The sequence below is a fragment of the Pristis pectinata genome, chromosome 2 (assembly GCF_009764475.1).
Source record: "Pristis pectinata isolate sPriPec2 chromosome 2, sPriPec2.1.pri, whole genome shotgun sequence".
NCBI classification, from domain to species: domain Eukaryota; kingdom Metazoa; phylum Chordata; class Chondrichthyes; order Rhinopristiformes; family Pristidae; genus Pristis; species Pristis pectinata.
The window spans coordinates 68,077,690-68,105,258 of NC_067406.1; the positions used below are offsets into that span (position 1 = coordinate 68,077,690).

The following is a 27,569-nucleotide window of genomic DNA, read 5'->3' on the forward strand; positions in this document are numbered from 1 at the left end:
GCTACATAAATACAAGTTCCCCTTGTAATGGAAGCCATGGTATTTTGCTGAACAACCAGATGAATGTGAACCTTAGCAATCTTTCCTTTACTGAATTGTACAGGGTTTCCTCAGTCTCTGTGGAAGATACAATCAGCAGCTACATTGTCACAAACCATGACCTTAAAGCAACTGTGCATGTGAAAACTTACTGTTTTAAAACAGAACCGACTGCAGAAATCTCCCTGCAATATAAGCAGCACAATTTCTACAAAAAATAGAATTTGTGGTTGTTATTGTGGAACTGCTTCCTGAATTGGTCAGACAACAAAACTGATCACCAGACATGTTTACAAAGGGAAATATCAAACGTAGGGAGATAGAAAAGGAAGTAGAGCAAACAGGAGACTGGTTGAAACTGAGCAGAGCAGGGCAGGAGGCTCATCTGTAAGAAAAGGAGCAGACGGGAAGACTAGCTGGAATTTTGCACTGCCAGCAATTGCTTGATCTACCAACAATTTCTTGATTTATCAACTGTTGGATTTAATGGTGAGACATTGCTGCTTAACTAGTGACTGTGGAAGAATTAAACCTCATGCCTTGAATGTTATTTCTCATTTTTTACCTACATCTGTAAAGGACCGTGTGCAGAGGTAATAATTTTCTTTGTTGTACACAATGGGAGCTTTAAAAGAATAAAGGTGGTTGTAAACAAAGTAATAGCTTTAAGAGACTTTAAGTTGTTTGTGAAATAGAGGTGACTATTCAAGCTAGCTTCAGGTCAGAAAGAAATGAGGGAAGATAAATTTTGTCAATAATTTTATCCAAAATATCAAAGTAACATCTTGCCATGTATTTGCAAGGACTTTCATGTAAAAGTTATCAAACAGATGAATTTCATTATCAGTGAAACTGTCATGCGGAATCATTTGAATATACCTGTGATTGCTGGTTGTAGACTGAAAAACTGAACAAATATTATGTAGGTGAGAACAAAGCTGATTTATTTGTTTGACCTGCTAAATACACCAAGTACAACCACCCTTTTATGAGAAGCTGTGCTAATGTGTCGGACTAAGCCAGGGTTAAACATACTTAGTGAAGAGGGACACTGATACTCAAAACTGGAAGTCTTTTCTCCATAGGAATTGTCTTTCACCAGTTTTCTGTAGTTCACTGTGTCCTGTGCAGAGAGTCATATCTTCTTAATGGGATACAGTTCCACAGATGGTGGTTGTCTTTGGTAACATCTCAAATGTCATCAGGGTAGAAACAATTGCCAAGTAGATCTGTCAGGTAGCTCAACATTTATATGCACAATGCAATGGAGTTTTATCATTGTGAATCTTGCATGTATTCCATAGTTGGTGAATCTGCACATAGGTCCTCTGTATTTTTGACCTGGAAGTTTCTTGACATGTGTAATGGTGTCCAAAGGTGTAAATGGATGCAGATAGCTCTCCACTCTACTCTACCCCACTCTACCCCCCTCTCCACTCTACCCTACTATCCAGCTCAGACCTAACCCCATAATCAGCTGCCATTTGTGACTTTTCCCCATTTTAATACCCTGACCCAACTGCTGAAGTCCAATCCATCCTCTGAATCCACTCCACTCCAGGGCATTCACTGCTGTGAACCCTCACACCATTCTTGACCTACGTGTTTAACACTAGATGCTCCATCAGGCCTGTTCCTTCGAGCCTAATGCAAGCTGGAATTTTGAAGTGACAGTTTCCTGCACAAAATGTGCATGAACCCACATGCCACTCCCCATGCATTAGAATTTCCAGGTCAATACCTATATGCACCCATACTTTAAGCATATAAGGAGCCCTTGTTTTGGAAAGCAACTTCCTGCTCTGCAAAGACATCTGCAAAGATCCTGACCTAAAATTTTGCTGGATTTTTCAGGCAGTAGGCTCCAACATACAGTATGTAAACGCTGCTCCAAATCAGCTTGTTGAGGAGAACCCAGTATTTATTGCTACTTAATAAATGTAATGCCATTGGCAATGGTTTGTATTCTAAAATCCAGAACCTTACCTCTGGTGTCCTCCATGGATCTGCCTTTGTGCCCTTTCAATTTCTCCACATTGTTGCTCCTTGGCAAATTATAGTTTGGTTTAACTACTGTGTTCCACAAAACCGCTTATATGCTTTTTCAATAAACTAATGATACTTTGTGGAGAAGAAACAGTCTAGATGGCTCTGACCTTGAGGCTGCTCAACGTGTTGGATGATTTGGTGTCAGTACCAGAAGACAACAGTGCTCTTATTTTCCACGAGAGCATTCTGAGGATGATTGATAGTTTTAACAGCAAATTGTACCTTTAGGTAATTTAAATGCGAACAATAGACTCACTCTCATTATCAAAATTTCTTCCTCGTTTTTGAAGTTGTTGCAAAACTCATTTTATTTTCCAGGAGTGAGAAATATTTGGTGCATTTGGATCTTACAGCTTGTAATTTCAGTGGAGAAATAAAACAATGCATTGTAGATGTTAGAAACCTGTAGCAGATACAAAGGAACTTTAGCAATATTCAGTAGGTTAAAGTTGAGGAGGGAAGAGGTTTTGTTAATAGTTGAGTTACAAACCCTTCAACAGAACCAGTATGGTCTGGACATGAATTTTTTTTTCTGCATAGATTGTGCTTTACCTGCTGAATACTTAAAGAGTGTTTTATATTTTTGTTTTATATTTTGATGTGCTGTGTTAACCTATTTTCATGTCACAGAATCATAGAATGATACAGTACAGAAGGAGGCCATTTGGCCCATTGTGCCTGCACTGGTTCATAAAAAGAACTTTCAATAGTTGCACTCTTTTGCACTTTTCCCTAACGCGATTGAATATTTATCCAATTGTCATTTTAAAGTCATCATTGAATCTGCTTTGTTCACCCTTTTAGAGATTGCACGACAAACTGCGTTATTAGCTTTTCCTCCTGTTGTTCCTGTTTTCTTTGCCAATTAACTGAAAAAAAAACTGCACAACATTTTGTAGCCATTCCTCAAGTAAATTTCCCAGGCCCATTCTCCTTCAGCTGCTCTTATGCAGTCTTGCCTCCATCATAAGGTCAGAAGGGAGTTGTTTGCTGATGATTGCACAGTGTTCAGTTCCATTTGTAGCTGTTCCTCAGATAATGAAGTAGTTCATATCAGGAAACAAAGTCAACATTCAGGCATGGGCTAATAAGTAGCAAGTAAAATTTGTTTCATACAAGTGCCAGGCAATGGCCATGCACAACAAGACAGTCTGGCTGACTCTTCTTTTTATTCCACAGCGTTAGCATTAACTTTCATTAAGCAGAAATGTGACTGAACCTGCCACATATATACTGCAGACACAAAAGGAGCCCAGAGGCTGACTGTTCTGTGGCAAATGACTCATCTCCTGAACCCCCAAAGCTTATTCACCATCTATGAGCTACAAGTTAGGAGTCTATTGGAATAATCTCCATTGGCTTGGATGGATGCACTTCAAGCAATACTCAGGAAACTCAGGTGCTCTACCACCTGCTAAGACAAGAACTATGCCCACGAGGGAGCACCACGATCTCCAAATTTGCTTTCAAGCTGCAGTCACTGAATGATCTATGGAAGGTTTATTACCAGTCCTTCATGTCACTGGGTCAAAAACCTGGAAGTTCCTACCCGACACCTTCATCATAAGGAAGGCAGCAGTTTAAGAAGGTGGTTAGGGCCATCTTCTCAAAGACAGACCCCAGGAGAAATTGGCTAATTAGCTATATGCCCTGGACAAGGGATAGGGCAAGAAAATGATGGTGATGTAGAAGATCAGCCATAAACCTGGTCAATGGGAGACCATACTTGCTGTGCCAGATGGCTCACTCTGGCTTATAGTTTTTATGTTCTTAAGTACCAAACCTCCTACTGTAATGAGAAGAAATTGACACCTCTGCACCAGAATTTCTCAAAATGTTTTGTTTTCCCTTTTTCCTCAGCTGAGGATTCCCTTTATCTTTAGTTAATAGCCTGTGCTTTCTGTTTCTGAAATGTCTGATTTTTTAAAACAAAAATGGCTGGAAATTTCTCAACATTAAGCTGAAGTGTTTGGGGAGCTTGTAGGTAAGTTTACCCAGCATGAGAAGCTGGTGGAGAATGACTTTTGCCTCATTTCTGCCTCCACCATTTTAATTAATCTCAAAATCAGTGCTAAGGAGCCACCCATCTCTGTTACTGTTGAGCAACTTATCTGAAATAATGGCAGAACCACACGTAGCAGAGAGATGGAAATCCCCAGCAGTTACACACCCTAAAGAAACTGAATCTTCACATTGATGTGATGCAAATTGTGTAACTTTCGAAGAGGAGCTGTTATTTAGACTTTTGAAAATTTAAAATGTTAGTAACATTCGTGGAAAAAAAGAGACCACAAAGGGAGGTCGAAGTTTCCCCAAGATTCTGCTAATCTCCTGCCAGGCTTAGTCAAAAATTAGCAGAAGCCATGACGAAACAATTGCTTGTAGAGGGTTCCTGTCAAATTTACTATGAAAGAATGCTCCATTTATATTCTACCCCAACACTGGTAATAAAGTATTTTCCTAAACTTTGAACTAACATCAATGATTATTTCTTTCCCCTTCTGTCACAGCATTTTTCTCTTCTCCCTTTCCTATTATGAAGGCAACCCTAAAATTATGCCGCAGAAGAAGGGTACTTAGCCCATCATGTCGATGCCAGTGAAAGATGGACTTTTTAGGTTACTCCCATTACCTGGCACTTAGTCCATTAGCCTTGCAGGTTATAGCACTTCCAGGTACTTCTTAAATATGATGAAGGTTCTGCCTACCACCTTTTCAGCCTGTGAGTTTCAGACTAACCTTTCTCAGCTCTCCCTGAATAAGTAATCTTGCCAGCAATTAACTTACATCTGTGTCCCCTATTTATTAGCCACTCTGCAAGAGAAAGTAGGTCCTTCCTTTTTGCCCTGTCAAGCATTTCATAATTTCATACACATCACTTAAATCTCCCTGAAGTTTCCAATGTGCCAAAAGAAAACTCTCAGCCTAGTGAGAGTCTCCTCTTGGCTATAAATCTCCTGAACTGCACGTCTTCATATATCTACCATGCACCTTTTCTAATACTATCACATCCCTTCTGAGGTAGGTGACTAGGACAGTACTCAAGCAACTTTGTAGAGATCTTGCAAGAACTCCCTTCTTTTATTCTCTGTGCTTCAGCTGATAGAAGTAAGTATCCCTTATGCTTTCTTAACCACCTTATCTACCTGTGCCACTTCCAATAGGGATCTATGGGTATGCACTCCAAAATCAAGAACAATTTAAACAAAAAGTGAAAAAAGTATGCTGGGAATTTGAAAGGAAACCAAAAATCAGCAAACCAGGGAGAAATTAGAGGGGAAACAGATGTCATATTTTTCGCTACTCCCCTACCTGCACATAGCAATGGTCAGGTTGCAGATTGAAAGATACATTCTGCCAACATACTCATAAGAGTGGTAAAGGACAATTTTTATGTTTCTTAGTTGTTGGTGGGTTTGCAAAGGTGAAGAAGATTAGGCGTCTCAACATCTTTGTTAACTGGGGACCTTCCAGCAAGCAGAGGGATGAAACACTCAGATAGATTTGAACCTAGTTTTTAGAAATGATCAGTTTGATCATGTGATGTTTATTGTTCTGATGCCTGATCTGTCATTGTTATTTCATTGGTGTGTGGTTTTGGAGGTCTAGAATGTTTTGCTAACATGTGTTTCTCTTGTGAGTCAAAGGTTGATCTTAAGGGAAAAACTTTGACCATTATTAACTGATTACTTTCCCCTTGTTTTTTTCCTATACTTTCCCTCACCAGGATATTTGCAGTGGTGGGTTGGTCCTAAATTCTGATTTCTGAGATACATACTGATTAAGCCCTGCCTCCAGTCTGAGGTGGGAACTAACACTATCAACATTGTCAGAGACTTTGAATCTCTGTGGATGTCTCTGGCATTCACAAACATTCCAAAATGTAAACATTGTTGAAAACTAGTACAGTCAACAAATTAAGACATTGCTAAAATTTTAAAACAACATTTTAAAATGCTACTAAAACATTTTAAACAGAAGAAAACACTTAAACACTTAAATACTTTAAAATTAGCTCAATTAATTTAAGGAATGCAAATCATCTACAATTTTTCTATCTCCTTCAGAGCTGTTTCCCCTCTATTATAATGCTGAGTTCAGCAGGTGGGTTTTAGATAACAACCGTGAGAACTGCAGGAAGTTGGTGCTTCAATGCTGGTCTCCATGAGGAGTCCAATAAGAGCTCACTTTTGCTGGCAGTGAGAAGGACCCTTCCTGTCAGGTCCTTCCCGCACAGTCAGAATCTCACTTCCAATGCATGCTGCCCTCAGGACACCTGTGATGAGGATGAGATGATCATCTACCTCTTTGTGGAAGTGCATTTGCAAAGAAGGTCTGGAAAAGGATGCAAGGTCCTTTATATGGTTCATCCCAAGTAGCCGCATAACAGAAGACTCTCTGATCTATGGGTTGTTCCCAGGGATGCATATCAGGACAAACATCAAGTGCTGCTGGAAGATCATCAACTCTGTGAAAGATGCTCTTTGATCTGCCTGAAACTTGTTGGTCTTCCAATACGATGGGATATCTGCAAGTGAATGCTGCCAACCGGCACATTCCAGGCCACAGGAGCATATGCTGAGGGATGCAGTGAAGCTTGGTGCAGTCAATGCAAAGGCTTTGTGGGCAAGGACTGCAGTCTAAGCTCCTCTACCACTAGACATTGAGGGGGTAATTCCTGTGTAGAAGTCTCTCAAACATTTGGCTTGTAATCACACATAACACTGGAGGAACTCAGTGGGTCAGGCAGCATCTATGGAGAGAAATGGACAGTCGACATTTCGGGTCGAGACCCTTCATTCGTCGACTGTCCATTTCTCTCCATAGATGCTGCCTGACCTGCTGACTTCCTCCAGCATTTTTGTGTTGCTCCAGATTCCAGCATCTGCAGTCTCTTGTGTCTCCATTTGGTTTGTATTGTCCAAGGAGGCCACATGTGTGGCAATGGTGCTAAGACTACAAATGTTTAGAACTGATAACACTACGGATGTATAGACTGAATGACACTATGAATATAAAGAAAGCCATGCACTGTTTTTGTATTTATGAATAAAGTTTATTTTTGACATTTTAAAAAGATCCAATATCAGAGCACAATCTAAGTGACAGTGACCATGACTTCTCAGAAAGTTTGGGACTTCAGTATGCATGTGAGTGATCCTCTGCAGTGCTTCAGATTATCAGTTTGACCTTCCTGATAAAAAAACTGTGCATCATTGGAATCAAATGACCCATGATGTCCTTAAGCTGAAAATAGAGGGTAGTTAATTGGCAGATGTGATAATAGCATAGGTGACTAGACAGATCTATCATTCACAGTGGAGGTGAATCCTCAGGTGAGGAAGGAAAAGAACATTTCAGAAGCATTAGCATTGTCAAAGCAAATGTAATGGAGACTGATGAACCGGGAGTAATTCTTGCAGGAAGCAAGGTGGAAAGAATAATAATCTAGTTGCTCCAGAGACAGTAGGCTTATAGTAGCTGTAATTGAAAGTCCAAGTCCAGAGGCAAAGAAGGTAAAAAACAAAATTCAGAATTTGATTGCATAATGGTAAAGAAAGGGCATAAAAATCTGAAGAGAGATTAATCAAATCTCCAAATCTGAATGAGAGCAGGAAGGCACGCTGACACATGTTTTGAAAAAAATAGATCAGGGAAGAAACCTGAGTAGGGCCAGAATAAGGATTGAGACACAAGAGACCGCAGATGCTGGAATCTGGAACAAAAACGAGCTGCTGGAGGAAAGCAACAAGTCAGGCACCATCCGTAGAGGGAAATGGCAGTCGACGTTTCTGGTTGGGACCCTTCATCTGGACTGAAAGATAAGAGGGGAGATAGCCAGTATAAAGAAGTGAGGGGTAGGAGTGGGGCAAGAGCTGGCAAGTGATATGGGTCCAGGTGAGGAGCAGGTGGGGGAGGGAAGTGTAGAGATAGCGTTAGAGCCTGGGAGGTGATAGGTGGAGGCAACAAAGGGTTGCAGATGATGGAATCTGATAAGAAAGGAAAGTGAAGAGGAACCAAATAAAGTGTGGTGGACAGAATGGGAACAGTGGGGGGAGGAGACCCAGTGGGAGGAGTGTGTAGGTAGTGTACGGACAGATAGAGTAGGTGGGGGAGGGAAAAGAAACTGGAAGATGGGGGGCTGGGGTGGCACCGGCTTGGAAAGAAGGGTGTGTGTGAGAGGGCCTGGGTAGATCAGATGGAGAGAGAAGGGGACACAGGGGAAGCAGGTGATTTGGAATTAGAGAATTCAATGTTCATACCATCAGGTTGTAATGTGATGCTGTTCTTCTAGTTTGCATTTGGCCTCCTCCTAGAAGTGGAGGAGGCTGAGGTCAGATGGGCTGGTGTGGGAATGGGAAGGGGAATTAAAATATATTGCAACTGGGAGCTCCAGATGGCTAAGGCGGACAGAGTGCAGGTGCTTGGCAAAGTGGTCGCCTAGTCTGTACTTGCTCTCAGCAATATAGAAGAGGCCACATCAAGAGCATCAAATGCAATTGACAAGGTTGGAGGAGGTGTATGTGAATATCTGCCTCACTTGGAAGGGCTGTCTAGGTCCCTGGATGGAGATGAGAGAGGGACAGGTGTTACACTTCCACAGGTGCTTGGGGAGGGGGAGGGATGTGTGGGGAGGAATGAGTGAACCAGGGAGTCATGAAGAGAGTGGTTCCTGCAGAAAGCAGAAAGTGGTGGGGAGGGGAAGATGTGGCTGAGGGTGTGATCACATTGTAGCTGGCAGAAATGTCAAAAAATGATGTGCTGGATGCAGAGGCTGGTGGGGTGAAAGGTAGGACCAAGGGAACTCTATTCCCTGTTCTGTAACTGGGGGAAGGCAGGGTGAGAGCAGAAGTGCAGGAAATAGAGGAGATGTGGGTGAGGGCTCCATCAAGCACAGTTGGGGGGAAGCCACGTTTCCTGAAAAAGGAGGATATCCTGGAGTGGAAGGCTTCATTTTGAAAACAGATCCGGAAGAGACAGAGAAACTGAGAGAAAGGGACGGCATCCTTACAAGAGACCAGGTGGGAGGAAGTTTAGTTCTAGGTAGCTATAGAATCAATGTACCCAACAAAAAGTTAAGTTTAACTAGAACCAATATGGATTCCATAATGAAATCTTCCAGCTGGAAGAAGTTTGTGGAGTTAAAGAAAAAGTTGTTTCAAGTGAGAGTTAAGTAGAGTCAGGCAGAACAAGATGCTAACAAATGTGGACTAGTTGAGCCACTGTTCCAGGAATGAAGCAGAGTCCTCAGACAATCCCTGTGTGAGCCAGTAGTGCACAAAATATATGGTTATGTTACTCATTTGATATCTGGTCTGGAGGAGTCAATATTTCCTCCAATTAAGTGATGAGAAGTGAGAAACCATTATTTTTCACCCAATCACGAGCTCCATTTCCCAGCTAATGATTCTTTTCCTTTCCCTGGGCACTGTCTCAGGCTGAAACCATTCACAGACTGAGCATATTGTTTGATCCAGTTTCCTTCCTCATATGCTGTCTATCACAGAGGCCTCCTACTTGTTTAACATTGCCTACTTTAATTCCCACCTCAGCTCACCTCCTTTTGAAACCCTCTTAAACACTTTTATAGCTCTAGGGACTCAATTATCTAATTCACTGGTCTCCCTATTCTACCATTCATAAACATAAGACTGCATCCTAATTTACATTGTCCATTCACCCATCACCCCTGCATTGCCACCCTGGGTCTGTTATCTTCTTCAGTCTCCCAAGAGCACTGAATTGCTCCAACTTTGACCATGAATCCTGTCTTACCATTACTGAGGTAAGCTCTAGAATTCTCACTTTCCTACTTTGAAAGACTCCTTAAAATTTACTTCTTTGACTAAATTTTTGGTGATCAGTATCAATTTTGGCCAATTACTCTTCTATGAAATGCCACAATATCTTTTACAATGTTTTGGGGCTATATACAAGACAGTTGTTAATGATGAAAAGGAAACATCTTTGCCTTTTCCAATCTGTTATCTTTTTTTTGGAGAGAACATTATCATATCACAAGTCTTCCAAGCAAGGACTTCTGCTTTGTCTTACCCAAAACAAGATGTTCTGCCATTGACAATGAAAATGAGCTGTACAGCTCTAAACCTTAGCTTTTCACTTCTGATGCAGGAGCCATCTTGTCAAACAGCCATGTGGATGCAGAAGAATTTAGCCAGTTTGCACTCTTAACTCCAGTGGTTCAGGGCAAGAACTTAAAATCCTTTATAAGTTTAGTCAAACAATATTGACAAACAAATAGATGTCCATGAAGCTCTGATTTTGATATGTCTGCTATGTGTATGGCACATTGGCAAATGGCTGCCGTGTATTTCCTGGTAAATTAATGGTAGTTATAAAGTAATTCATCTGATATCTTTAATCTCTATATACTTTCTCAGACTGTTGTGTGAATCAGATATGAGGATGTACCTCAAGGACATCTGGTCATAAATCAAATCAGATTATTTTAACCCTGTTCAAACTTGTTAGAAAGACCATAATGTTAATACATGTATGTCTTGAGAAATCCACTTAAGAAATGTTATTGAACAGTTGGAAGTGGGCAGGGGAAGATCAAAACACTAATTCTGGAATTTCAAACTATGTTAAGAAGAGTTGTTGACAAAACTGGGTTTGTTTTCACTAAGAAAAATATATTTTAAAGTATATCAGGTTCTTAGAGTTGTGAAAGGGAGAGATAATGTGAGAGCAGGAATTGTTCTATTAAAACTGTGGTGATAAAACTATAAGGCACCAGTGCAACACTAGACCAAAGAAGGGTGCATTTCATTTCCCATTGAGAAGTAAACATCCATGTTAAATTCCCACCAGAAATACATAATGTTATGTTGATTAACTGTTTTTGAAAAGGACCATTCATTAATCAGCAAGCAATTGAACCATGAAGACAAGGAAAGCTCTGAAGAAAGGTGTTAAACCTGAAACATTGTCCCTGTTTATTTTTTCATAGATGCTGCCTGGCCAGCATTTTCTCTTTTTTATTTCAGATTTCCTGTACCTGCAGTTTGTTTTGATTTCTAGACAAGAAAAGTTGTAGATTATATCCCTGGTCAGTGATCTCAGACAAAACTGCAATAGGCAGCTTCACATTGCCTCAGCATCCCATGGTGTTCCACTTCCTAACCATTAACCAGGCATCAAACAGCATGATGAGAGCATCATGTGAGAACCAGATTAGTGGTCTTATCTGTGCAGTTCAGTAACTGGCCATCATTGTTCAAGCTTGAACATGCCTGATGCCTCAAAAAAATCAGTTGAGGAGAAAAAGAAAAGAAAAGAATTGATTGAAAAATAGAAATAATAATTAGAAGTGGACTAATGTGAGCACCAAGTTTTAGAAATACCAAATATTAATGGACCAAGGCCCCCATCTAAAATTACCACTTGTGGTTTTCCATGTTCATGTCTACTTGGTCTAGTTGCAGACAGCCAATCTTGCCGGGCTGAAGTATCCCAGAGTCCAGCAGCACAGTCAGAACGGCAACAAGTGTCCAGCAACAAAGCAGGAGGACCCACCTCTAAAACACACTGACAGCCATTGTTTGCAGGCATAGCCCTGCCTCAAGGTTTCCTAGTTGTAAAAGCTGTTAGTAATTTTTAATAGCTTTAAATGTATCTGACTTTAGAGGTATTTAAAAATGATTGAAGTGAATTAAAAATGATTAGGTATGCATATATTTTTTTTAAAAAATAAGTAATAAATAATAACTGAAAACACCTGAAACACATAATTAAAACATTAAGCTAAATCAAAATAATTTTTAAATAACCTATCTTCCAGGTTGCCTCCTAATCTAAAGCCTAACAATTCCAATTGAAGTCAATGGGACCTCAGATCCTGAGAATTCCTAGTTGGTGCAGGATCTGGGAATTAATTCACCAATATCATGTTGGGGACTCACAGCAAGACTGGGCTGAACCATTAGATTACGTTTGATGCAATTAGTGGAGCAAACTGGCAGCTTCAGCAGGTCCTTGACTTCTACATTTGACAAAAGTGTTGGACTTCCAGGACTTACTGCTGTGTAAGCAGCTGAACACTGGTGGTTCCATTAGGAATTGCCAGCAAAAACCACCAAAATCCAGGTCACTGTAAAAAAATGGATATATAAAATATAGTTGTAGATAATTCAAATTTTGTTATGCATGCTAAAAATGAAGAACTTTCATCTGGACTTTGTAATATATGAATTAGGAACAGGAGTAAGTCACTTGGCACTTCAAGCCTATTCTCTCATGTAATAAAATCATGGCTGATCTACTTGTGACCTCTACAAGACTGATGTCTGCAGTCTTTGCAAATTACTTTGCAATCAGGTAGAATTTTGAGCAGCAGTGTAGAGGTGGCCTTTCACACTAAAATTTGAATCTGGCCTTTTCCTGTACCATGTTTTGTTTTTTCATCAAACAACCCTACCAGTTTCTTATCTGTCTTGTTGTGCATGACTTCATAATCCATAGCATCATAGCTGAAGCACTTGTAGTTTCCGTGGGAATCATTGATACAGGATTTGTTTGCACACAACAAAATGCTGCTGCTTTTGGTGGTTCTTTGGAGTTACAGGGTGGAATATAAGTGCATTGTGCACACTATTACAAATACATCCAAAGGACCAAGTCTGTGAAGTATGGGCAAATCCTTCACGTTACGTCCTTAATTGCAAGTCACCCACCGCAGAACTGAAACGCCTTGAGTCAAATGCATGGAACATGTTTAGTGTAGGAACTGTTTGTGTTACATGGGCAAACAGGACACCCAAATTTCATGCAACTCCCTGAGTCATTGATTTTCCTAAGATCATACTAGAGGAACCCAATCACATCTATTGGTAACTGCAGCAATATGCTTGCCTGAAATCAGCAAGAAGACATGGGTCTGGATTTGAATTCAAAGCATGAATGTGGCTTATGGGGTCAATAGCAGGTTGTAAGTGGACATGACACCACTTGGGTCTCCTTACCATGATCTTGATTCTGGTAACTGTTTGCCATAGTAAAGATGCATTGCTGGCCAGATTAGAATTGGGTCTCTGTTCTCACATTGAAAAGGCTGGGCATTGGTTGAGTTTTTTTTTGGTATAAATCTCTGCTAAGTATTATATTTTTATGAAATTAACATCATCTCTGGGTGTTTCCTGCAGTGGTGTTCACCTAATAATTCAAGAAATCAGCCCCTGCAGATGTTGGAAATCTAAAGCAAAACAGAAACTGCTAGATACATCTACTAGGCCAGGCAGCATTTGTGGACAGGACGAGCAAGCTAAAGTTTTGGTTATGGACACCTTCAGAGCTGCAAAATATTAATTTAAAAGATAACAAAGGAAAAGGGGATAAAAACACATGCACACAATTCTAATTTATTTCCTGTGCCTTCCCTTTCATCTCTTCTTTTACTCTTTTTCATTTTACTTTTACCTTCTACGTTCCCTGGCTTTTCATCTTTTTCACTTTCTGTTTCTTTGCAAGAGCTCCTTTCTTCACAGCCTGACTGACTGCCCACGTGAGTGCTGCTGTCAAGTTACTTTTTTGCTTTTCCTTGTGCTGTGAGAGAAATGGACAATGGGTTACTAGCTTGGTAGTTTGGTACTGTTTGGTACTGAATTTAACAAAACTCTTCTGGGATGTGATCTAATTGTGTCATTTTATCAACTAGGTTGTGGGATGCTCAAGACTTTGGGTTGGTGTATTAATTAGATTTGTTTGAAATGTAAATAATTGGAGCCAACAAAGGTCCACCATGAGATAATAAAACGTTAATATGGAACTTTGTTAATTGCAGCAAAAGTAATTGGTCATTGCATCGTACATGGGTTGGGTAGAGATAGGGAGGTTTGAAGTTGGTAGGGTATGTCATACCTTCATGTCACAGTAATAACATAGTTCAGAACTCCCAACTTTGATTAGCATTAGAGGTAACTGTTCCAGACCATGGCAGGAACGAGATATCTTATTGACTGTAAACCCACTTCAGATAATGTAATCTCTAGAGCGACACAGTGGCACTGCAGGTAGTGTAGCTGTCTCAGAGCTCCAGCAACCCAGTTTTATTCTGACCTCTGGTGCTATCAATGTGAAGTTTGCTTGTACTCTTAGTGACCACATGGGTTTCCTCTGGGTGCTTTTGGTTTCCTCCTACATTTGAAAGACACGGTAGTTGTTAATTGGCTTCTGTATATTAGCCTGAGTGTAGGTGGCTGATGGGAGAATCAAAGGCTAGAGGGTGTTAACAGGAATGTGAGAGAGGATAGATTACAGGGAAATAAGTAGAAAGTGACAGTGATGGGATTGCTCTGTAAATCTGCATGGACTCAATGGGCAGTATGGCCTCCTATACGGTAAACAAATATGAAATAAAATTGGCCAGCAATATACTAATGATTCTATAAAATATGCCGGAGTAGGGGGAATACCTAGTCACCAATACAAATTTGGAACATTTGGGCTGAGCTCTCAACTCAAAAAATAAAGTTCAGGGAACTTATAGGAACTTAATAATGAGGTAGAATAGGATAAAAACAATTTGATCCATTTTAATATCAAACTTCATTTTGAAACACCAAGACCTGGAAATTCAGTCACAGTGTTTTTATGCACAAAGCAACTGAATGAAAGTGCAAATATTGATCAGAAAATGTAATCAGTGCTTCCAAGTACACAAAGTGCCAAATGTGAAGCTGATTGACCCTCCTCTGTGTGCATGATATGCCTTTGTGTAGAGGCCACTGGGCAAAAGGCAGTGACATCAATCAGCATGGAATGTAAGGCAGATATCATTGTCACAACAATGGACCACAGTAAAAAACGCATATGGAACTTAACTATGAAAGTATGCCTGAACGGGAGGCTGCAGGCCTGCTCAAATGTGAATTAAAAGACTAGTCCTTACCTGAGCTGCTGTTGGTGAGTCCAGCCATAAACCTTCTCCAGTGGACCAGATGATTCCAGGTCCAGCGTGTTTCATGTAAGGATGCCTTCTTACTTTGAGGTGGTCTCCTACTGGTCAATGCTGCCCCTGCATGTCCATTTCCACCAACATGATTCCTAGTGTTCCATCAGAGACAGGGGGAGCTCACTCCATTCTCTGTCCCCCTACTCCTGACACGATCCACTGCTCAGGACACATTACTTGAAGCGACTGTTTTCCATTGAGAATCCCCGTTTTAAGAGATTCTACAACATGTGTGTAAATTTGCACTTCTTGCATTAATCTTGAAATTCTATAACTATCCTGAAGGTCCCTGATTCATACTTCTTATGTGCATAAATAAATCCCTCCCCCGTAGCCAACAAGGAACTGGTTCACTGCGTACACCATTTTTCTATTTTAGCCGTACTATTTCTAACCTCTATTGGCCTTCTTACTTTCATTTTACCTAGCAGATTATTCAGAGCATTGTTTTAAATGTAGGATCCTCCTCCCCACTAGTTTAGGATGTAATCCCAGTTTAACAAGGATTGTGGCCACCAGTGAATTCTGACAGTTGACAATTTATCTATTTCCATTGCAATAATTTTCTTAATAAAAGTAAATTATTGCATGCTTGTTTGATTCCAGTTCTGCAGCACCTACTTTTACTGACTGACTCTTTCATAACAGTGTGCAATGGCCCCCGTATTTCCTCTTGAAGTTTTTTGGGGAAACAAGGACATGGTGATTTACTAGTTGTATTCCACAAACAAGTTTTGGTTTGCGTCTCTAGGACTTTTTTTTAGCACCAGTAATAGCTCTGCTAATAGTTGTTGGATTCCTCCCTAAACTTTCCCTCCTCTTGCCCAGCAGGCTGTCTGTTTGCTTTTCTTTCTTATTTCCATTTTAATTGTCTAAAGAATCCAACTGTGCTTTGAGTGACTCAAACTTTTGTTTCTGCCATCCTGTCTGGCAACTTATTTAAAATCTTCACTATTCTTCTATAAAAAAGATTCTTCCAAGTAATATATTGTAGCTTTATTTTTTTGTAGATTGAAATTTCTTCCCCCGATTCTGTTTTCCTTGATTACTTTGATGTGATTAACTGTGTTTACCTCATTTACTTCATTATTACTTTAAATACTTTTATGAAACTCCTTTCTCTCTTAACCATTTTCCCTACTGGTTGCATTGTGTCTAAACATCTTTAATGTTTCTTTATGGCTCATCCCCTATATGTGTGAATTGGTGCTAGTTTGGACAACTCCCACCTCAGGGCCTGGCGTCATAATGATGATTCAGATGTATGCTAATATAACCTGATAGTGGACTGCTGACTTAATTCCTGTTTGCCTCTTTCCCTCCTCCCTTCCCCTGGGCTTCCCAACCTCCAGAATTTGAATACTGAGCCCATGCTTTCCTCAGTTAAACCATGACAGCTGATTCAGATGTGTTTAGGATCTTTTATAAGTACATGATTAACTTCTGTGTGATCCTTTTCCACATCTCAATAATAAAGTCTCCTCATATAGCTGTAACCAGTGATTGATGGGCGAAGGCTAATAAAGTAGCACCTCCCTTATTTTACATTTAGGTAAACAGACTAGTACCAAAGCACTTTAGTTGCCAGTGCTCACTGATAAAGGTTTCACTGTGTAGCCTTGAAGAGAGTGATCCAGCTCGTACAGATTTCTCAGAGTGCATGACCAGCCTACACAGGTATGAACTTTACATTTACCGCACTTTCAAGTGATACTTTTATTGTCATCACCAGTGATTGTAATTAATTCAATGCAGAGTTTCGCAAACCTAATATAACCTTATTGTTAGGTTGCACCACACTGCAGGCCATTGATATGAAGAAAGGTACTTTGATTTTTTTCTTATTTGTTAAACTTCCTTATAATGAATAAGATCTAAAATGAGTGCAAAGGATTAGTATTATTGTGGTCATTACATTTAAATTCTGCTGTAATACTGAGGAAGGAGATTCCACTGATTGGAATGAATCAACATCCTTCCATGAAACATCACTTTTCAACTATCTATAAAATATGTTTTCTGCAATAGATTGTAACTACTTTCGTGTGGTACAGATTTTAAAACATTCAACTTGTTGACAAGCCTTAGTTTGGGGAACTGAAATAGAAAATATCTTACTAATTTGCAAGAAATATCACTATATTTTCCCTTCCATTTTAACTACACTACCAAACAAACGCCTCTTATAATTTTATTACTTTCCTTGTCTTTGTTATATCTGATAAATACTCAAATGATTCATTTACTGTGGTTAATTTTCAAACAACAGTTGCTTTTGTCAAGTAAAATTTTAATGATGAAAGACTTGTTGCTTTTAATACCTCACTTGTGAATAATTTTCAAAAACAAATTTTCCAAAAGATCTAGTTAAAAAAGAGAAAATGTCCAAAATGTTTATCCTGTTTATGAAAGGGTTAGCACACATTTCACTGTAAAAACTAAAATATACTTGTATGAGCTAAATCATGGCACCATATGCTTGACTAACTGTATATATTAGTTATGGGTCTTCAATTATGTGTTTTTCTAAGCTTGTACAGTCCTTCATGTTGTAAGGCAGATTTGATGATAAAATCTTGCCTATATCAATGTCATTAGCATATTTACACAGATATTTTTAGACTGATTTTTTGGTTTTAATTTCCCATAAATATTTGTCAAAATGTTGTTCAATAGTGCTGTGCTTGGTAGTGCTCTGTCAGCATACGCCATGTTCATTTTTTTTCCCTTTCCCCTCTGAGTGTCTCTCTTTGTGCACCTTGCTCTCTGTGGAGCTGTTTGCTCTAAGGGTGGGAGAGGAGAGTTTTTTGTGCCTGGTGAAACATTAACTAAAGGCAATCAGCCATGAGTCTGAAGGGCATTCCATTGCCGTGCTGGGTTGTGAGAGGAGGATACACCTTGCTGAAGGTAAAGATTTTACTGAATTGCCAATGTGTGTGTTTCCTTTACATATTTTATCTAGAATTGGCAACTTTTAAAATTAGCTTCTTTAAGAAGTGAGGTAATAAGATTACAAACAGGAATTAGGTAATGTAAAATCATGTTTAAGTGCTTCTAATTAATTGATTATATTCCTTAATGTAATCATTGGCAAAATGATTGGTTAACATTCTTCCCAATGTAAATTATCAGATAACTGATTATTCCTATTGAATACTCAGCAGCCAGGTTTGAAAGATTCTCCCTGTAAAGTATTGTTGTTTGGCCATTAGCAATTTACGTTTTGGTGACTTTGAAAGTTATAATTACAAGTAATCCCATTGTGTTGTGCTGACAGTCTTTGTAGCTGAGGCTCCTTCCAGCTCGAGCAGCTTGTTTTTCTGTTTTCTCATATTTTTGCTGCCCTCACTTGAAGGTGCAGATTCATGGTCAAATGGCATTCCGCAGTTCCCAGCAGCACAGTCTTGCATCAGCCACGCAGTAGCCATGAGTCTCTGCAGAACATTGACAGTTCATTTAACTGTGAGGTATTGTAGCTGATCAATTCTCACCCAGTTGTCCTCATTTGGTTTGTACATTCTTCAGGGGGAAGTTATCACATAGCAGTAAAAGACAAAATTCTTAATTGTTCTTTCCTCCTGCTTCAACAGTGCTGACTACAAACTACCTGTTTCCCTGGCTGATCAGTGAGCTACTTTGGCATAGGAGATATTGTACTGGGAACTTCCTGGTCTACTAGTTTTCTTTGTTAAATATTTCTTAAAATGCACAGTGACAGACACTATAAATAAGATAGTATTATGAGGAAGATTGTCAGCGGAAACTAGGGCTAATGCCAGGAAGAGGAAACCAGAAAATTACTTGCAGTGAACACGTTCATTGACTTCTTGTGGATATTAGACTTCATCAAATACCCAGTGAGCCTTGGTTTCCACACCACCATCAAACATAAGGAGGTGAAAATCAATGAAATAAGGATATTAAATCCTAGAACAGAATCACAGAATTGTTGCAGCACAGCTGGAGCCCATCGCTCTTTGTAGGAAAATCCAATCAGTTCCATTCTCCACAGAGCTATGGAAATTTTTGCCTTCAAATATTATAATAATTCCAATCATCCAAACTAAATGTACTTTTAGGCAATTCAAAGGGCAATATAATGGTGTCTGTAAGTAAACTGTGTTGGTCAAGGTTCAGATAATAATTGTAAACCGCCTGAACTTTGTTTCCAAAATTGTCTAAAATTGTCAGTGAGATTACTGTCAAATAATCACCCCTGATAAACATAGAATTTTACTTTTACATTGATCTGAAGTTTTCAATGTATTCACCCCTTCAGTCCATGTTATGATCTACTAAGGTTTGGGAAGGGTTGATTCACACAATAATAGCTAAAGTGACTATTTTTATTTCTCATTAGAGTGAGGAGAGAAAAAAAATTTATAAGTCCTAAGCCTTGTCAAAAAACTGCAGCTGTAACCAGGCCTTGTCAAGTAAACTGCAGCTGGATGCAGGTGCAAGGTTGACTATTAGACCCCCATGGATGCTTTTAAGGATTTTTTTGACTTGGTAGCAAACTATGATATATCACTGATACTAATACATTGTTCTGTGTAATATTTTACTGCAACTTTTAGTTGTATTAACTAAAGTCTCAGTTACTCATGTGATGGACTGGATACTTAAATGGCTTATAAATTGCTTATATTCTAGACTTTTATGAATATATAAGGTACCACAGGCCTTTTGGTACCAAAATGAACCACACCAAGGCATATCCTCCATCTTCAGTAAAGGAGGGCATAAAATTGGAAAGAGGAAAATAAATACATTAAATTTCAGTTTATAATGTGTTCTGGGTACTATAAGCACTTTACTTAGATAGTCATCTTGATGTGTGAGACTGGACAGTAAATGTCAGCATCCACGATGCAATTTTCCACCATCTGAATTATCGGCTTTTGCTGCAAATGTGTGAGGTCTACAGCAGAAGATCATGCATTAGAAATTCATTCATACAATTCCAATAAAACACTACTATGCTATTGAAAATCATGTTATAATAGTAGAGCAATTTTGCATACATTTCTGGGTGAAATTCATTTCCTCATTCATTGGGGGGATTTTCATTATTCGTAGCACTTTTTTTCAGGTGTAAAACTCCTCTAAATGATGTCTGCAGTAGTGCAACATTAAAAATTCTGCTGCAGAAAGATTGTCAACCTCATTGGACTGAATATCATAGAACAAGCAGATTTTCACTAGCATCATTTTTGTTGAAAACATGCTACTTAAAAAGCCAAATGTCAAACTGCATTTTTTGTCCTGACTGAGATCTCCCGAGACCTCTAATACAGGCTCACATGTGTGCCTTGACTGTTTTACCCTTGGAAATCAGAGTCAGACTCAGCTTCATAGCTTCAGAATCATTCCAGGCTACTGCTCCTGCCAATATCATAGAATCATGGAGTCATACAGAATGAAAACAGGCCATTTAGCCCAACATGTCCACACTGACCAATAGACAACCACCTGTATTAATCCCATCTTCCAGCATTTGACCCATAGTCTTCAATGGCTGGACGATTCAAGTGCTCCAAAATGCATGGACTCAAGAGACTGCACTTGTCCATACAGAGACTTCCCTTGCAATTTCCTGCCAGGAGCACCTGTCTATAACCCTAATAGGTTCCCATGGCCTCCTGCACATGAAACATGCCTCCTGAGGGCACTGCACTTCACTGTTATGTCCAGGATCCTTTGACTCCCTGGGAACACCCTTGCATCCCCTATCATCATTGCAACATCCATTCATTCAGGCATAACAGTCTCCCTCAGATGGAAGAGTATTGCATGTATTGTGACATGTCCCTTTAGGAGCCAGCTGTAAAAATCCCACCAGCTGTGCTACATGCTAAAACTGTGGAAACTTGCAACACTTCTATAGGAAAAGCCATGCTGAAACCACCAATTGCAGTTTCAGTGCACTGTTACACAGCAGAACCCAACCAATCTGTTGTTTGAACTTTGCTATTGATGTTTCTGCTCTCTCTGACCTTCACAAACAGCATTAGGATCACCCAACAACTCTATTTTAACATCAACAAAGTGGCATGGACAAATCAACTTCCAGGTCTGTGATTGTTGTGTGAATAGTCTACCAGGAACCCCATCCATTTAATTTAATTTCTTGATCTAAAGTTTCACAAAGATTTTGCTAGCCTTCCAAAGATTTAGCTAGCAATCCTACAGCCTATCAATAAATTTGTCCTTGACCAGTTCTTTGCTTTAGCCTGTTAATTTTATGTTTCCTGCTGTAACTTGAACCAAAATGTTTCATAAGATCACCTGAAGTTCCTGTTCGTGAAGTTGTGTCAAATGGAATGTGTTTTGCAATTATGTTGGATGTGACCTGCCACTACCATCAAGTACTCTTTGTTATCTGACTCTCATACAACAAAGTTTCAGAACAGAAATTAATTATTTTACTTGCAGACCTTCATACGAAGTGACTTTTAAGTTAATAAAATTTGTGTCACACTGATAGCAGATGAATGAATCTGGAATATATTCAAGGCTTTCACCTGGACTAGGAATGGCAGCTTTTGATAAAACATTTCTATAATTAACAGTTCTGCAGAGTAATTATCCCAATTTTATGCAAGAATTGGTGAGATGATTCAGCTGTTAAACAAACCATAACATTCATTTTTATAGTACTTTTAACATAAGAAGAATGCCCCAAAATCTCTTTCAGCAAGAACTTACAATTAGAAAATTTTTATTTCCCATTGATATGGTTCCTTTTTGTAAGTTTCTCAAGGAGTTTTAAAAAAGTAACATGTTCATGTTCATGTGTAACTTTTTGTAAATGGATCCACGTTGAAGAAGTTTCATTTGTAAGTAATTTTGAACTTGGTAGTTTATATTTCTATCAAGTACAAAGAGTGTGAAATGTAACATTGGTATATTTTACATCAGTGTCAAATTTTAATAATTGCTTGAACATCATGTATTCAGATGGGTTGATTAATATATGGGAAATCATCTTGCTTACTTTTGCATGCAGGTATCCTGAGTTCCTTAGGCATGATATTAATGAATTCTCCAGAGAAAGGTGTGAAAGCACTGAGACATCTACCAACCCCACAGTTGCTCCTAAATCTATTGTTTTATTCTGATCCATTATTCCAATGACAGACCTGTAATCCCAGATAAGAATCTGGGTTAAATGGAAAGTTCATGGACACTCTTGGAATCTTAACAAAAAGATATGCAGCCAAAGCTGTCCCACAAGTATTAGTGATCTGTGTGAAAATTGCTATATTTATACATCTGATTGTCTCCTGATTATGTTACAAATTTATTATAGAAGTAAAAAGACTTACATTTATTAGATTGTTATTAGTTAACAAATTCTGCTTTTAAGGCTTTATTTGTGAATAATTTATTGTCATATACTCTGAAGTGGAGCATGACATCTCCGCTATATTTTGTATATGTGGCACATCAATACCACTGATGCCATTTTTTCCTCATCACTGTGTTTACTTTCCTGTGTAGTTTTTAGATCTTAAATGCCAGCAGTTCCCAGCCAGCATTGCACTTTGCTTTTGAAATCTACAAACTCCATCCTAAAATATTAAAATAGGAAACAGTAGATAAACAAGTTAGCATTTGGTGAAATGCAAAGCCTGCTCTCTGTACATTCTTTGCAGAATTTAACATTCAAGTACCCTTTGAAAATCAAAAAGACTACAGATACTGCAAATCTAATTTAAAAACAGAAGATGCTGGAAATACTCAGCAGGTCAGGCTGCATCTGTGGGAAGAGAAACAGAATTAACTTTTCAGGTCTCTTGTCAGACATGGCCTAACCTGCTGAGTATTTCCAACATTTTCTGTTTTTATTCAAGTACCCTTTGCTTCCTCATTTCTTCTTAGTTTTATTTTTTTATACTTTGTAACCTCTCTTCCATTTCAGTATTTCTTTATATTCCTTTTCTTTCTGCATACAAATGTCCATATTCCACCTGAAATCTTTTTCAGACATACACTCTATTTTGAGTCATTGACATTCTCCAGCCCATGAAAATCCTCAAAATGATACTTCCTCTTGATTAAACAGCCATAATTGACTGGGACTTATACTCACGTCATGTAATGCAAAACGGCCAATTGCATCATCAGAGAGATGGAACGAAGAGTATCCTCTCAGACTCTGCAACAGTATTTTTTTCTTTTGATCCTTACTATGCTGTCAGAGGCTGTTTCAGTATTTTTATTCCTAGAGGTAGTCAGACCTTCCTAACATGATGGTTTACCTAGTTTATATTTGAAATTCATTGGGGGTAGAATCAGACTGTAGTGCATTGGCCAATGAATGGGAAGAAAATATTGGTTCCCAATCCAATGATTTTGTTTTCTTTGCTTAAAGCTAAAATCTCCTGACTTTCATCAAAAAGTGCCCATTTCTGCAAACATGTACGATCCCATTAGAGGAGCTTAATCCTGGATACCTTGACCATGGAGCGTGTCAGCAGCTCTAAGAATAAAGAGCTAGAGCAAATTCAAATTTAAATAGTGGCAGCCAAATATATGCCCTGTTTATGTGTGCCAATTGAGTTAGGCATATTTCAGCTATCATAAAATCAGACAGCCCAGTAGTCACCTGACCACCAACCCTGGCAAGTATGGGATATGGTGTCTTTCACAGGGGGATGGACTATTTCTGTGGAAACAAGAGTTGTACTGCTTCTACTCTTGATTCCACAAAAATTATTGAAACTATACCTTCTCATGTTCTTGTCAGCTGTGCTCCTGGGTAAAACTCAGTGAGTTTTTTTGTCCCAGTTGAACTACTGGTTTGAACAAAGAATGCAAGGCACAGTGGAGCTAATTTAACATGGACAGTACCTCATTTACAGTGGACAGTGTAAGTTAGTCAGCCCCTAAATCAGACTAACTGCTGAGCTCAGTGTTCCAGGCCAGCAATACAATTTTACCATTGCTTGTAGGTATAAACCATTGCCCAACAAGGAAGTAGCTCCCTGAACTTTGCACTGACTTCGCAGTCACATGCATTGTGACAACTCCGTTACAACTTGGGAGTTACTGCTAAGGCCTGACAGTGAGTAAAATTGACAGAATTCATTGGGAGAGTCAATCTGAGTGTGTAGGAACTGATAATGGTGTATTATAAGATTTCTTTATTAGTCACATGCACGTTGAAACACACAGTGAAATGCATGTTTTTGCGTAGTGATTTGGGGGGGCAGCCCACAAGTGTCGCCATGCTTCCAGTGCCAACGTAGCATGCCCACAACTTCGTACGTCTTTGGAATGTGGGAGGAAACTGGAGCACCCGGAGGAAACCCACACAGACACGGGGAGAATGTACAAACTCCTTACAGACGGTGGCCGGATTTGAACCCAGGTCGCTGGCACTGTAAAACATTATGCTAACCACTATCTTTGCCCCTCCCTATTTCTCAGCAGCTGCGCCTTCAGCTGCCTGGCCCTAATGTCTGCAGTTCCCTTACTAAATTGTCTCTTTTTTGTTCTCAAAACCTTCTTCATTGACTATGTTTTTGCCTAATATCTTCTTAGTGCCTTGATGTCAAACTTTGTTTGATTATTGTACCTTGGAACATTTTACTACATCAAAGGAGCAATATAAATGCAGTTAATGTTGTTGTAGTGAACTCGTAAACAGTTTTTTTTATTTTACTGTGCCTTGCACACAGAGGAAATCTTTGCCCACTCTATTTATACAGCAGTGTACTTTGACATGAATTGTAGAACAGCTCTTGTGATGCAAGTTGGTCAGTGATAAGTCACTTTTATCTTCACTGCAGTTAGTTATTATCATTCTGATCACTGAAAAGTTCACCAGCTCCAATGCAAACTGATGTGTGTGCGTGTGTACGCGTGTTTGTACGTGCATGTGTGTACATATGCATTAAGCATGATTGATCCCATGTAGATCAACAGTAAACAAACAAACCATTACATTGAGTCAAACTGAGGGACTTGTCAAAGGTTTTCTGATATTTTTAATAGGAGTGGGGCCATGGCAGTAACGTATTGAGAACTCTTCTGTTAGAACTCCCTGGATAGCATCAGGAATGGAAACCCTGGATGCATTCTGCACCTCCTTGGTTTAAGGACTTGGGTCAATTGCAATGCTTCTCTTAATACTCTGACTGAAACTAAGTTCAGTGCTTAAAATCAGCAACTAAACCTCAATTAACCATCGTTTTAACCTTCAGGGCGCATTGTATATTGTGGGATTCCCCACTTTATAAAAAGTCTCCTTTAGGAAAGTTTTATATCATCTGTGAAACCGTGCAATTTATTTATTTCCAAAACATGAGACAATGGCAGCATTAATTGTTGACACCAATTAGGCATTTATGACTATCTTCTTAAAAGGCAAATAACAATAGAACTGAGTGCACTGTAATTATATTTACTTCCTGTCTTTAGCAAACTACAGCATACTGTAACAGACATTTTGAATTGTCTTTTCTAATTTCAAATTATTTTCTTGAGTGCAGAATTAAAAGTCTTCTACGTAGTTCAGTCAATTTACAAAGGGAGCTTTATCTCTTGTTAAATTAGTTCAAAAAAATTAAAGCCCAGCTTGCAGGTACATGCTAATTCTTACAATAAAAAACAGAGTTCACTAATTAGTTAGCAATACTGAAAGAAGAAGTTATCATCTCCAGTATGAACTACATTCCCTTCTGGACTACTTACTCAGATTGAACCAGACCCAGACAGAACCTTGGCATCCTATTTGTCGTAGAACAGAACTTGAAACCACACATCTTATCCTTTCTTCCACTCATCATAACCCACCTCTACTTCCATTCATTTCAACCACAATTGAAGTTTTTGTTCAAGTTACATTGTTGATGCATTTCAGAAATTTGGCACTGCCTGGAACAGGTATAAAGTTGATGGAACCTCTATTCTGCCTGGTCTGTAACAAACTAAATTCATGTCTGGTTCTTCATTCATACGAATGTGGCAAATGAACATACAAATTAAGAGTAAGATCTGGCCCTTCAAGCCCACTTCACCATTCGTTCATTATTGTGGCTGATCTTCTACCTCAGTGGAATTTTTCTGCATAATACCCAAGTCCATTGATTTGCTTACTATCAAGGAATCTATCTCACTCCTTTTGAATGAACATTAGTGACTTTCACAAAATTCACCCCTTCCAAATGAACAAATTTCTCTTCATCAGTCCTAACATGTACCCCTTTTCTGAGACAGTGACCCTGGTTCTTGATTCCTTGGACAGGTGAAACATTCTCTCTGCATCCAGCCTGTTGAGCCCTGCAATAATTGTGTAAGTTTCAATGAGATTTCCTCTCATTCCCCTAGCATCAGCAGGCTGCAAGCCTTGAATGGACTGCAGATTGGCAGCTGTGTGAGGACAAGAAGTTCACTGGATGATCTGGCTTGGGGGTCAGGAGGGGGAGAGATCAAGACCAATTCTTGTTTATTTTCCATCCCTTGAAATAAAAGCCCACAATTCCAGGGCTGGATTTCAAGTGGTCTTCCACCTCGTTACTTACTTTTATCTCAGAGACACAGAGGATGCATAGAATAAATACAGGTAGCAGAAACAGGAGTAGGCAATCATCCCCTCAAACTACTCTGCCATTTAGTAAGCTTAAGAATGATTCAGACTTGGTCTCAACATCAAGTTCGTGTTCTCTCCCCATACCTCAATTCCCTTGTGGTTCAGACTTCACCTTGCATGTATTCAATGACTATTTCTTTACTCTATGGGGTAGAGAATTCCAGAGGTTCATGACCCACTGAGAGAAGCAATTTGTCCTGTTCATCTTATTCTGAAACTACATCCTCTGTTTCTAGATTCCTCCATGAGGAGAAACATCCCCTCAGCATCCACCCTGTCAATTCCCCTTTGAATCTTATATGTTTTAATTAGTTCATCTCTCATTTGTCTAAACTCCGGTGATCATAACCCCAACTTACTCAACCTTTCTTCATATGTCAACTGCTTTGTCCCAGGAATCAACCTTGTGAACCTTCTCTGCACTGCTTCCAAATGCAAGTATATCTGTCTTTAAATATGGAAAGCAAGACTGTACCCAGTGCTCTTGGTGCAGACTTACCAACACCCTGTAAAGCTGCATCAAAACTTCTCTACCTTTATACTCCAAATCCTGACACTAAAGGCCAACATTCCATTTGCCTTCCTGATTACATCTGTACCTGCAAACTAACTTTTGTATTTCATGTACTAGAACCCACAGATCCCTTTACACTACCACATTTTGCAGTCTTGCTGCTTAAATAATAATTTGCTCCTTCCAAAGTGGTTGACATTTTATACCCTCTAAAAAAAAGACTAGAAATGTTTCAGGTATGGAATCTTCTCTAGAATTCTGAGCTATATAATGTCCACATTATGGACAGAGGTTATGTATAGAGTGACAGGTGAGAACATCACAGAGTAGTCACATAATTGAGTAATGTCTCACACCTAAGTGACTGGCCAGCTGCCATCAGTGTGAAGCCTCAG

At 39.2% G+C, this 27,569-nt stretch overlaps 1 protein-coding gene across 16 annotated transcripts in view; it reads left to right on the top strand.

Moving 5' to 3' along the window:
• Window positions 1–27,569, top strand: part of rbm47 (RNA binding motif protein 47) — a 158,299-nt gene that overhangs the window by 78,684 nt on the left and 52,046 nt on the right. Inside the window, exon 1 of one of the 16 annotated variants that reach the window (XM_052043211.1) lies at window positions 4,066–4,072. The exons of 12 other annotated variants lie outside the window; for them this stretch is intronic. Coding sequence is in view for 1 of the 4 variants with exons in the window: in XM_052043116.1 (XP_051899076.1) it covers window positions 16,722–16,738 (17 nt within the window). In the remaining 3 variants the exon portion in view is untranslated. Of the gene's footprint in view, window positions 1–4,065; window positions 4,073–16,639; window positions 16,739–17,947; window positions 17,969–24,108; window positions 24,132–27,569 lie in introns of those variants that run through there. 3 more of the 16 variants (XM_052043116.1, XM_052043150.1, XM_052043177.1) reach the window with 3 other exon arrangements.